This window comes from Myodes glareolus, chromosome 4, assembly GCF_982192425.1.
Source record: "Myodes glareolus chromosome 4, mMyoGla1.1, whole genome shotgun sequence".
Classification (NCBI taxonomy): domain Eukaryota; kingdom Metazoa; phylum Chordata; class Mammalia; order Rodentia; family Cricetidae; genus Myodes; species Myodes glareolus.
This window is the reverse complement of record NC_142029.1, coordinates 96,090,309-96,103,091: the sequence shown is the minus strand read 5'-3', so window position 1 is coordinate 96,103,091 and position 12,783 is coordinate 96,090,309. Positions and strand designations below refer to the sequence as shown.

At 46.4% G+C, this 12,783-nt stretch overlaps 1 protein-coding gene across 4 annotated transcripts in view; it reads right to left on the bottom strand.

Annotated features, from left to right (window-relative positions):
- Positions 1–7,552, bottom strand: part of Ntm (neurotrimin) — a 977,299-nt gene extending 969,747 nt beyond the window's left edge. For 2 of the 4 annotated variants that reach the window (XM_085689785.2, XM_085689786.2), the window contains exon 1: positions 7,178–7,552. In XM_085689785.2, the coding sequence (XP_085545911.2) occupies positions 7,178–7,259 (82 nt within the window). In that variant the 5' untranslated portion in view covers positions 7,260–7,552. The remainder of the gene's footprint in view (positions 1–7,177) is intronic. The other 2 variants (XM_087905740.1, XM_085689787.2) reach the window with 2 other exon arrangements.
- Between the last annotated feature and the right edge of the window lie 5,231 nt (positions 7,553–12,783).

The following is a 12,783-nucleotide window of genomic DNA, read 5'->3' as shown; positions in this document are numbered from 1 at the left end:
AGTGGCTTACTTCTGCACTCTGATCTTTAGTCAAACTTTATTTGTTAAACCACAGACAAACTATCACCACAGATGCGCATCCCACACAGAAACCAAGGAACTAGACCAGTCGCCCGAAGCAAGTTTTTCCCTGGCTTATCACAAGTTTTCTCTCTTTACCATCTTTGGCCCTATTGTCACTGTGCAGAAATTGGGGCACAAGGGAGGGAGTCTGGCTATGCTGGGCTATGCTGGGTGGCAGTGGAGTTAAGAGTCACCAAATATTCAATAACCAAAATGAGGAGTCACATGACTAGTTGACCCTCATTTGCTTCGACATTCATCATGCGGCATATCATGGAAGACACATCAGATCTCTAGGAACACCTTCTTGGCAAGAGCAACAGGAATCAAAAGCCGTGTCTCTGATATGCAAGAACACAGAGCTGTGATGTGCAGAACCTCTGCCAACGCTTGCCGAAACATGGAGTGAGGGCTGGTGATGTAAAATATTAGTGGAAGGTGGGTTACATTTGTTTATGCTGTGAAACATTGGTTTAATGATGCAAAGATGTGTTGCATTCTTTCATAGTGCATTTGTTTAACTCTGTGAAGAGGTGTTACTTTGCCTGTTTAAAACACCTGATTGGTCCAGCAAAGAGCTGAATGGCCAATAGCAAGGCAGGAGAAAGGACAGGTGGAGTTGGCAGGCAGAGAGAATAAGTAGGGGGAGAAATCTAGGAAAAGAGAAGATTGAATAGCAAGAAAAAAAGGAGAGGAGAATGTTGGGGGGCTAGCCACACAGCCACACAGCCACACAGCCGGACATAGAATAAGAAGGAAAGAAAAAATATACAGAAATAGCGAAAGGTTAAAAACCCAGACGGAAAAGCTAGACGGGATAATTTTAAGTTAAGAAAAGCTAGATAGAAATAAGCCAATCTAAGGTGGGGCATCCAAGTATTTATAAGTAATAATTAGCCTCTGCATATTTGGGAGCTGGGTGGCAGGTCCCCCAAAGAGCAAAGAACAAACAGCCAAGAAGTAAAACAACAAACAAACAAACAAACAAAAAACAACTACAGGGTTACTTTCTTGCCAGGCTGTCATCATTAGTACAGGAGGCTGTACACTGCATTGAATCTTCATACTTGCTGCAAGGTCTCTGCTTTGAGACCGGACTGGGCTCAGTCTTTGGCCTCATTCCTCACCTGATTTGTTCCCTGCGCAGTCCTAGCCCCTTCAGCACAGCATGAACCATAGTACTGCTCAATACACACTCCTTAGCCATTGAACCAGTCGACCAGCCATAAAAGTTTTTTGGACTGAGTTTAGAGTTTGGTGTCACTTCTAAGAATATGCAAGTGAAGCCCAAACAAACTGGTCTTTGGAACACTCTTTTATTAATGCAAGGGCTAATGTTCTCACTGACACTAGAAATTGAAAGAGATAGGGGGGGGAGTCAAATTTAGTAACCTAAGATGTTTTGGGTAGCAAGAGTGAAGGATATGTTTTCCAATATTTGACTCTGAGCTTGACAGTCTCTCTTGCAATCCTCTCTTCTCGGCGATGAAAATTAGAGTCTTTGTTGGTTTGTTTTGCAGTTTGCAAATGTCTTCCAGAGCTCCTCTGGCAGGGTTTCTGCTTTCCCTCTCGCAAATAAACAAAAGGCCAAACCTGTAATAGGACTTACATAAGGGGTATTCTGGGATCGTCTGCCATGATTTCAAAAGGAGAATCAAGAAAGGGAGCGAGCAAAGAGGAACAAGGTGGGCATAGACGCAGAGGGAAAGATAAAGGCTGGAAGTAGGCAAGATAAGCTGGGTATGAAAAACCAGTGTCAGAGCCACTAAACGGAAGAAGACAATGCAGTGAGCAGCGTCCCAGACACCCCTCCTGGGGACAGGGAACTTACAACAGTTCTTCTGCCCTCCTTCCCCAGTGCTCGGCCCCATGGTCTGGGCTCTAGTGGGCACACAGACTCTCCCCTCCTTCTAGGCAAGCCTGCAGGAAGCAGAGCAACCCTGCCAGCTTGACCTAGATCTGCCAGCTGATCAATTACCACTCCCATGGAAGAGAACGGGAGGAGATGAAAGGAAGAAGGAAAATGGGAAGCATCTAGAGTGGGGAGCTGGAAGAGAGAGAGGGGCCTGCAGGAGAGGATGGGAGGGAGCGTGTTTGAACTCACACCCGGCAGGGACATTAGGAGCAGACTTAATCCCGAGGGCAGCATAAGTAAATACACAAGGAAAGAAAATGCGAAGTTTTCAGAGACAACTGACCAAAGTCAGTAAAAGCACCGGGAATCTTTCTTGTTCCCAAACTTTGCTGATTTGGACTAGAGTAGTGCTCCCTGCCCCCACTGAAACTCTTAGGTCTAGCTCCTATCCTTCTCCAAGATTCCGCCCCCCTGCTCTTCACACCGCAGGATCACAAACCCATGCCAAGCCTCCTTTACCAGATGGATGGGGGCATGATCCCTACATTTCATCTAGAGACTCCTCTCCTCCCCAGCCTGCCCCCCAGTGCAGTGCAGAAGCCCCAGCAGACTGGAAGAGAGCCCAGGGAGACTCATAAGTCCGTGTCTGCCCAACCTGCAGCCACCAGCTACCTTATGTTTGCATGTTTCAGTTTTTATGTTTAATTTGTTTTTATTGAATTTCAAATGACTATAGACATAAAGTAAACATGTAACAAGCCAATAGAGCAGAAAGGAAGGAAACCGCATAAATACAACCGGTCTCAGCATGGAGTTCCACTTAGCACCACATGTTTGGAGTGTTACAAGCATTAATGAGTCCTTACAACACCCAGGGGAGTCGCTCCCCAGCCTGTCAGGCAGGTGGGGAGACAGGCTCTTGGAGGGAAATACTTATTTTCCCTATGGAAAATACAGGGGAAAAAATGAGCCCAGAGATGAGCAGGTTCCCAACTGAGTGTGACTCAGGTCACTAGAGCTGGCTTGACACCTAGAGGCCGTCCCTTGGGATATTTGCCGTCTGTAGGACCTCTGATGCCCCTAGCAATAAAGCAAACTTAGCATTTTAGTCGGTGAGCAGGAAGCCAAGAACTCCCAATAACAATAACAACAAAAAGATTGGCAAAGAGCCAAATCCTAGGCCTGCCAGACTTGTCCAGAGGGCGTCTTCACCATGAGAGGACAACAAGAATATTACAGATCTTTCTAGCACATGCTTCCTGTGTGTGACAGAATCACACGAGCAGGATAGACTCAGAGTCTGCAGCTTCTTGGAATTGTGTATGCTCACTTCAGTCCAAAGGATAACCTGGTTTATCTGGTCCATCCATGACACTCAACCAGAGAAAGTCTTGCTCATTGGCCCCTACTTCTGCTGAACTGTATGTGCATGGCAAAGACATCCCAGGGAATTGCTAGTAGGAAACCAGGATTGGAGCCCCCTCCCTTTCCGGGAACCTAGAAAAAAGGTATTTTAAAGTTACTTTCTTGGACCACATCCTTAATACCTGTGTTGAAGGAGAGGATTACTGAGAAAGAGGATAAACCAGGTATGCACCGTGGTTAATGAAAGCACTTCTTGTATTTCTATTTGACTTTAAAAGAAAAAAAAAAGTACCGACAGCAGAACCAGGTGCACTTGGTAACTCTGGTAACTACGGCTGTGGGTTCCAAGAACGGCCTTCATCAGCAAGGCCTGATGCTCCTGCCTGACTCCGCTTGGCTGCCTGACAGCCTTGAGCAAATGTTCAGATGCCCAGCACTGTGGTAGCGCAGTTCCCAGCAGGAAGGGTGGAGAGGACCTGTCTAGGAACATTAGACCATCATGAACCCTAAATAGGCAGCCCCAAGCATGGCAGACATGCTTCACTTTTAGGAGTTCCCCTCCTTGCCCTGCACTTTGATCATACTCCCAAAGAGCCACACCAGACCCTAGATCCCTTCATCTCAAGTTGGTGACTGCATATGGCCAGTGTGTGTTGTTTGGTTTCATCTACCTCCTTCCTGTCTCAGACTGGACCCAGTTTGACTGCCTAGGCCATCTGCATGCTTGCTGCGAGTGAACGGCAGGAAGTTAGACGATCTACCTAGCTCCATGGTGCCCACCCATGGCCTCAGCTGTGAGCCAAGGACAGTGTGACATGAGCCTCTTTTCCTTCCAACTCTGTTTTTTTTTTTTCAATAAGTAGGTTCCTTGATGTGGGATCTGAGAAGTGGAGAATTAGGAGGGTTGGTAAGGAAACTAACCCAGCTAAAAGAAAGGTGCTGAGAGGAGCCATGCTCCCTGGAAGAAGGGATGGCTGGTTGCTAGAAAGAGGAAAGCGGCAATGTGCCCAGCAGTTTGCGCTCAGAACCTCTGCTGACAGAAGGTGGGCAGTGTGTTGGAAAGGGCAGTGCCTCAGCCTGCTTTCTCTCATCTCAAGAGAGAGCTTCCTCTAGGTAACCAGCCCTGGTAGGAGACCCCTCACCCCTTGAAGCTAATCAACGCCCCCACCCCCAGCCTCCCAGTCCTGTCACTCTAAATCATTTTGAATCCCCTAAACCTTGCACCTCCCTAAATCAGATCACTGTTGCCATTGGGTTGGGGGAAGGAATGAACCAGGGAGGGGGGGTCCCTAATCTGTCACTAGAGCCACACACCTTTCCCAAAGGCAAGAAACCCAGAAGGAGTAGTCGTGGGAAGAGTCAGCTTAAAACAAAAACAGAGGAGAAGAAAAAAAATTGCCTCCGAATGCGTGCCGCATTCTAACTAGTCCCGCTGGGTCAATGCAATAGGGGTGGATTATTGCAGGCAAGACCTGGGCTGCCTCAGTAATTCTGCAAGTTTGATAAGAGATAGCTAGCAGCCTCTGCTTCCTTCCCTGAAAGTAAAACAGACATCACCTTTGCCATGCCCCACTGGCATGTGGCATGGGGTCTCTAGGGGTCACACTGCCTTAAAATTGGCCAGCCCTGTTCTATTATGACACATGGCAGCCTATTTAGAACTCCCTGGATGCAGCCAGCACAAATAAAGCTATCATTTTCCTTGAGAAATTTAGAATTTGGGAGAAGGAGACCAGATCCAAGATATCCCAGTCCCCACGCTAAGCCTCCAAGATGGGAACAAGACTACAAAAAAAAAAAAAAAAAAATCAGACTTCACCTGGGGAAATACATTCTTTTTCTACTCCTCTATTCAGGGGTATATGTGAAGTCTGAGCAAATATTATGCTTCTCTGCATTTATTTCTAATGAAAAGTTATGCTAATTTATATGTAAATTCGCTTTGGCCCTGGGGCTCCTGGCATATAGCCAATGGGGTTGCTGATGGTGGGATTTTGGCAGTTGTCTCCAGGTTGATGTAATAAACAGGATAGAGGCTCTCAGGACAGATGACAGATTCCAAAGGCATGGGTCACCCTCTCCCATCCTCTGAAACCTTACTCAATGCCTTGCCTGCTTAGTTTCCATTTCTGCTTTCAAAAAGCAAGGTGCTATTTCGGGGGGTGGGGGGATCTAGGCTTGAACTCAATTCCCCTATTGCCAATGTTAGGGCTATTCACTCAGTTTGTGAAATCCTAAGTGCCTGGAATAAGCAGAGTATACGCATAGACACACACAGAGACACAGACACAGACACACACACACACACACACACACACACACACACCAATCCTGCTCCATATTACGTAAGAGGAGTCAACCAAGGATGCCTCTGACTCCTTATCCTTCCACACCCCCAATGCCTAAAGGACAGGATGGAGACCTCAAAGGCTGAGTCCCTAGGGTTAGGTGTGACTGGTAGTCTCATGGTTATTCTTGTGTGGTCCTCTGTCCTGTACCTTCTTGTCAGGCACTAATTCCTCTTTTCTCTTTTCCCTTCCTCTCTAAGCCACATTCAGGATGCACAGGCATTTGCATTTGATTCTTTCCAGCCTGTCTCTCTGTCCTCATAACAGGTCTGTAGAGAACAGGGTCCATCACCCAGAAGGGATCAGAAGGACTAGCTCTTAGGACTCAGCGAGATCATATGAAGTCTGTAATACACTGGGAACAGAGGAAGCAGTTGTGGGACTCCCATCTCTTTTCACTCTGCCAGTCAGAACTTTCCTCTGGGAAAGCAACTGCATAAGGGAGGAGAGCCTTAGCTCCCCCTCCTTCCTGCCTCAGGCGCCAAGCCTCTTGGAGAGCCTCGCAGGACCAAGACTGTCAAAGTTTCTGCCTGTCTCAATCTCTGAGTTCCAACATCTTAAATATTAAAGGGGCAACCTAGAGCCCCCACCCCACCCCCCAAAGATGGGGGAAGGCAAACGGGTTAGCAGCTAATTCCACGGTCAGGCTTAACGGGAGGATTGACACAGTGGTAGGGACCACACAGTGCAGCAAATGGACTCAAGGTGGAAGCAGATTCCCAAATGCACCTGAAATGAGCAGAGCCAACACCGAAGAGCCCTGGGCAGAGAGCAAGCCAGCCTCAGCAACTGCAGCCTGGCTCCTCCGCCAATAAGTAGACCGAAAATTAGCATTCGCCTCTTAGTGCTCCCGTCCTTTCAACTTGGAGAGGCTTTCCTGAATTTCAGAGCCCACCGCAGCCTGCCGCTGTGGTGCACACTCCTTTATCTGCTTAAAACGCCCACCCCCACCCAGCCCCGCCGCAAACACACCCCCAAACAGATTCAAAACTAACAGTTGTTCAGGATCCTGCGAAAGCATTTATTCCTCCCCGAAGCCAAACCGCTGGCCAGCACCTTCCAGGAGGTACCCGATGATTTCCAGCCTGCGTCTCCCCGCTTTGCTCCTCTTGGAAGCTTTACAAGTTCACTGGCCAATATTTAAAGTTTTGTCCTGTAATTTCTCCCCAGTCGCATAAGCAGCACATTCGCAACCCGGCTGCCCTCCCCATCTGCGAGGATCCCTTTGCGTATATGTGTGCTGAGCTGTGTAAGTGTGAAGGATGTGCATGAAGCCAGGGAGCCAGCGCACAGCTACGGACCCAAGGGGAGCAGCCGAGACACGTTTTACTTATGCACATATAGTCCCCCATTCCGGTAGCAGCCAGAATCAAATCAATATTCTCACAGCCTGGTCGGGAGAATGAAGTCCCAGTCATGCTGGTTAAAAGGCTCCCGCTTCCACCTGCAAACCGCTCAGCGGAGCCGACCCCAAGAGCCTGCAAATGCTTGCAGCACCGGGTACCATTCCCGGGGATGCTGTAGGCATATCAAAAGCCGGTCTTACCTTGGAAGAGGCACAGAGCCGCCAGCCCCGTGAAGATTGCCCACGAGATAGAATTGTGCATTTTTGCCTGGATGGTTTTCATAATTTTTTCTTCTTTTTCTTCTTTTTTGTCAGGATCGCTTTTTTCCCCCCTCTCTCTTTCTTTCCTTTTTTTCCTCTTGATAGATTGTGTTGCTCTCAAGCTCTTCCGAGGAGATTTAAATCCACTGTTTTGCTGAAGGACACAACAAGGAAGCCGAGGGCGTGAGAGAGTCTGACTTCTCCGTAATTATCTCCACTCATACTCTGGCACTGAGGCACATTGTACGATCTGGCCCTGGACAGCCCTCCTACAAGCTGCAATCATTGGTTCTAATCCAAGGATTGACAGAGCTACAACACGCGCGCGCAGGCACACACACACACACACACACACACACACACACACACACACTCAGGAATCATTTGCTGGGCAAATCAAGCTGATTAAAGAGACAGGAGCCTGGAGAGATAGAATGATAAATGCCACTTTGCCCCTTGTATATTGCTTCCATTTTTTAAACTGACAGTCAGCAGAGCCCTGAGCATCCAAAAATCCCTTTGCTCTGGTGGTCTTTGGCCCCCCGAACTTAGATACACTTTGCACTGGAAAAATCCCACAGTCAACATGGCTTGCAGAAGATTTTAAAGGGGCATTTTCATGCTCTGTGAAATTTGCAAGAATGAGCCAAATTCTATTTGTTGTTCCTATTTTACCTGTGAGGGAAGTTATTCAGTGACAGATTTCTCTCCTCTATTTCTTCAACCTTTCTGTCTAGTCACTTTGAAAATAATAAATAACTTTCTGTTTTCTTCTCCTGTCCTTCTTCCTTCTGAAAACCTGCATCACTCCTATTTTTCAGTCACTTTACTTTCTAAAATCACCAATGTGTATGCCCCCCCATGCCATGTGATAAAGTGTCCAGAATTTGAGAAGACAGCCGCCCACTGTTTACAGAACTGTCTGAAAAAGAGCCAGGCTCTTGCTATATGGCCTCAATCAACATTCACTAAAAAGCGTACTATCTGTATTTTAGCCTCCAATTAGACAGATTTAAGTTAGGTGCACCGAAGGACCGTCAAATTGCTAATTTGTGTGTTACCATTAAATGTCCTCAGATGGCTGTGTCTCCTTATCTGTCAGCAAGAAAACCAACCAAACAAATAAATGGACATAATTTTCTCAGGGTTCTAATTCTAAGAAGTAGGAAGCGCGGTTTTGACTTCTTCCCCTTAGGAAACAAGTGATACACTCTGAACAAAAGGAAAAGCTGAGTCCTTCATGGATGCTCACCAGTTCATTTCAGCACATGTTTCGGATTGTCCTCCAGCCCACCCGCGTCAGTTATGCCTTCTTGCGGTTCCCATAGAATTGCTAATGCATATTCTCGTTCTGCCATAGAGTGCTCAGTGCCTATTCATATTTATGGTCACACAGGTGAAATGAAGATGGTACTGAGGCTCACTCTTCTTGCTCAGTGGGTGACTATGTGAGCACCAGCAGGTGGTAGGCGGTCCATGGCCCTGAGCATGGGGGCCCAGAGCATCTTTCTTGCTCCCCACAGATCCAGGCCAAAGACAGGTCCTTTTAGTTCCCCAAGCCTTGGCCTTTGGCCTGTAAAACCAGTAAGCTGGAGATCATTTCCAAAGCCTCTTGTTGTATTTAAAGGTGTTCTCTTTCTCTTCTGCCCTTATGTTCTTTTTTATTGTTTTTATTGAACTATATATTTTTCTCCATTCCTCTCCCTTCCTTCTTCCCCCTTCACTTCATCCTCTCTCATGACACCCATGCTCCCATTTTACTAAGGAGATCCTCTCTCTCTCTCTCTCTCTCTCTCTCTCTCTCTCTCTCTCTCTCTCTCTACTTCCCATGTAGATTAGATCCATGTGTGTCTGTCTTAGAGTCCTCTTTGTTGTCTAGGTTGTCTGGGATTGTGAATTATAGGCTGGTTTTTCTTTGCTTTATGTCTAAAAGCCACTTATGAGTGAGTACATATTTTATTTGTCTTTCTGGGTCTGGGTTACCTCACTCAATATGATGTTTTCTAGATCCATCCATTTGCCCACAAATTTCATCAGTAGCCCTCCTTTATATAGATGATAAATGGGCTGAGAAAGAATATCAGAGAACAATCACCCTTCATAATAGCCACAAATAAAATATCTCAGAGTAACTCTAACCAAACAAGTGGAAGACCTGTATGACAAGAACTTTAAATCTTTGAAGAAAGAAATTGAAGAAGACACCAGAAAATGGAAAGATCCCCCACACTCTTGAGTAGGTAGAATTAACACAGTAAAAATGGCGATCTTACCAAAGCAATCTACAGATTCAATGCAATGCCCATCAAAATTCCAGCAAAATTCTTCACAGATTGCCTTTACGTTCTAATACACATGTTCATCCAAATGCCCTTGATGCCAGGAGCTTCCCAGGACAAGAATCTTATCTTGGGTTCTTTTGTACAAGGCTGAGCATAGTGACATGTGTAATTAAATGCTCCAGGGCAGCGGGACAGCAGGTGACAAGAATACAGAATGGTTGAAGGGAGGTTTCCTTCCATCCCCGCTCCACTTCCTTCTAGGAAGATGACAAAGAACAGAGTCACCACCGATAGTCTTCAGCGACTGGAGACAGAGAGACATCAACATCTGTGGATGTCCTCCATCGAAATGCACAAATCCACACTAACCTGATTTTTTCTGTGCTCCCACACATGCAGCCAGAGTAACAATGAAGTCATCATAGCCAGTGTTGGTCGAGCCTCTGTTATGTGCCGGGTATAACCATATGCCGGGTATAACCATACGCCGGGTATAACCATACGCCGGGTATAACCATATGCCGTCTTCTCTTTCGTTTTCTCGTTAAACCCTCGTGGCCTGTGAACAGTGCCTCATTATTATTACTCTGCCCATTGTATAGATGAGGATGTTGAGGTCCAGAAAACACTTGCCCACAGCTACCCAACTCTTAACAAATAGAGTCAGGGTTTGAATTTAATCATGTTGTGGATTAGATCAACTTCAAAACTGTTATTCTAGGCTAAGTTCTGTGAGGGACTCAAAAAGGTATCAGAGATTTCTTATATCTAACCCTTTTGTGCTGTTTTAAAAACAGTGAAAGTATAAATTAATACATTCAAAACAATGGCTGTATCGGGATAGAGAACATACAAAACACCATATACTGCTTTAAGTCTTAATCAAATTGCCAGTGGTTGGCCCCCGTAATTGATTCTATCAGCCAGCACCTGGCAAGTGGCTGCTCTCCACGTAGCTTTCTGGCATTCTTTGGAGAGGCTGAGAATCAGGATCTGCTTTGAGGGGGACATAGAAAGAGTGGGTTGATAGTGTGGGGAATAATACTGTCCGCAGGTGATGTCATGTTAGAAGTTAGCATTGGAGGTGCAAAGGACCTGTGTGAGATCTTCCCTCACACCCTGCTGTGGTGCAGTAAATTGTTTTAATTAATTATTTTTGAAATTTCATTTTACATTCCAACCACAGTTCTCCCTCCCAACCCTCCTCCTGCCCTCCCTCCCTTCCCCCCAGCCCACCCCCACCCATTCATTCCTCCAATGGGTAAAGGGCTCCCATGGGAAGTCAACAAAGTCTGGCACATTAAATTGGGGCGGGACCAAACCCCTCCCCCCTGCACCAAGGCTGAGCACGGCATCCCACGTTAGGGAATGGGCACAGTGATATTTTTTTAACAACTGAAATAAAATTAAACCTTGGCCTATACCTGATCCTAGGCGATACTTTTCTGAGAACAGGTGGGTGGCAGAACTGTCAAATAACACAGAGAAGGCAAGCTGAACACGCACCCGTTCTCATCCATGCAGCTCCTTTTTTCCTTATTTTTAAAAGAGCTTCATACATGAGAACTGTATTTCCATTATTTCCACCCTGTCCTCTCTCCCTTAAAACTCATGTCCCCACCACTCCCTCTTAAATTCATTTCTTCTTTATTATTATCATTACATTTATATGCATACATAATTATACTTATCATTGCTACATACATGATATATATGTAAGTACATACGTATATATTTATATCTGGGTCCAGTTGCTCATCTGCATGTGCTTAGTTTTGACCATTTAGATTGGATAACCTATTAGGGGTTCATCCTTAGGAAAGGCGAGCTATTCACTATTATTGTTTGTAGTTCTTCATCTAGGGTGGGGCCCTATGAGATTAGAGACAATGCGTGAACTGATGTTTTCATTGTTCTGGTCTCATTTCGGTGGCCATGTTGCTAAGAATGTATTGATGCAGTTCCCTGTCATGTGTAGAAAACACTGTTTCACTGCAGGCATTTGGATCCTGTGACTCTTACAGTCTTTCCGTTTGCCTTTCCGCGGTGTTCCTTAAGCCTTAGGTGGGGGGTTGTGTCGTAGGTATGTCAGTTGGGCTTGGGCACTCCGTAATCAGCTGTTCCCTGCATTTTATCCAGTTGTGGGTTTCTGGGATGGTTTCCATCTGCTGCCAAAGCTTCTCTTAATAAGGGATGAGAGTTACACTTCTCTGTGGCCATCAGGGCAGGCGTTTTGAATGCAGGTGGGCATTAGAGCCGTTTAAAAGAGTGGCAATTGTCCGCGCACAGGGCCTAGGGTTGTGTCTCTCTAGGTCCACATCCCAGCTCTGCTCCAGAGACTGTGGGACTCCTTTGGAGATATCCCAACTCTACATCTGCTATCTACAACAAGAGTAATTACTCCTCCATCCAGCCATAGCCACATCTCACAGACACCAAGTCATTTCCATTTATTTTGCTATTTTTAACCAAATTGAGACTGATGCGGTCTAGCACATATCAGTGGAAGAAGCAATCAGGGCCTGGGAATTGAGTCTCCCTGAGATAGTAGCTTCAGAATGGGGCTACCCTTTCCCTGGGTCAAAACATATTCCTAAGGGATGCCCAGTCCAGCTAGGTCAGAACTACTTGCTGCCAAACCCCAATGTCCAAAACGTGCTCTCTCTTTCTGACCATTAATCTATCCCATCCAGTGACTTTCACTTTTGGGGAAAGCACACAGTTAACCTCACTGAGAAAGGGTACCTTCTCTTTTCCTTTGTTTTGAGGAGTGCCACCCCAACCCCAGGTCACCAGCAGACAGAATCCTGAGGTCAATCGGTGGCTCATTTTTTGTGATTATCGTTGGCAGAGAGGATTCTGGTGTACTTTAGGAAGAATCTTATCCCACCAGCCTCAGGCTTCACTGAGAGGGGTCGTGTGGATAGAATCAGCAACCCTCCTCCCCATTCTCCCTCCATTTGCGTCTCGGATCTATCAGGACATCCGGCCTCAAACAGCGAGGCACCCGACCCTGTCATTTAAGGGGTGGCCTGTGCCTATGTTAGGGATTTCCTGTGAAGAGAAGCGAGGCACTGACTGATGAACCTCTGATTGGGGGACATTGTGATTGGAAGGGGGCTCTTGGAAGTCTCAGTCCCTGACTGCACAATCAGACTTCCTGTCTGTGTCAGAGCCTCAAGCGCTCCTCATCAGGGTTGGAGGAGGATGCACGTTGAACCTTGGGGTCACCACATGGTTTTTTTTTTCCATAAAGGCTTTTTA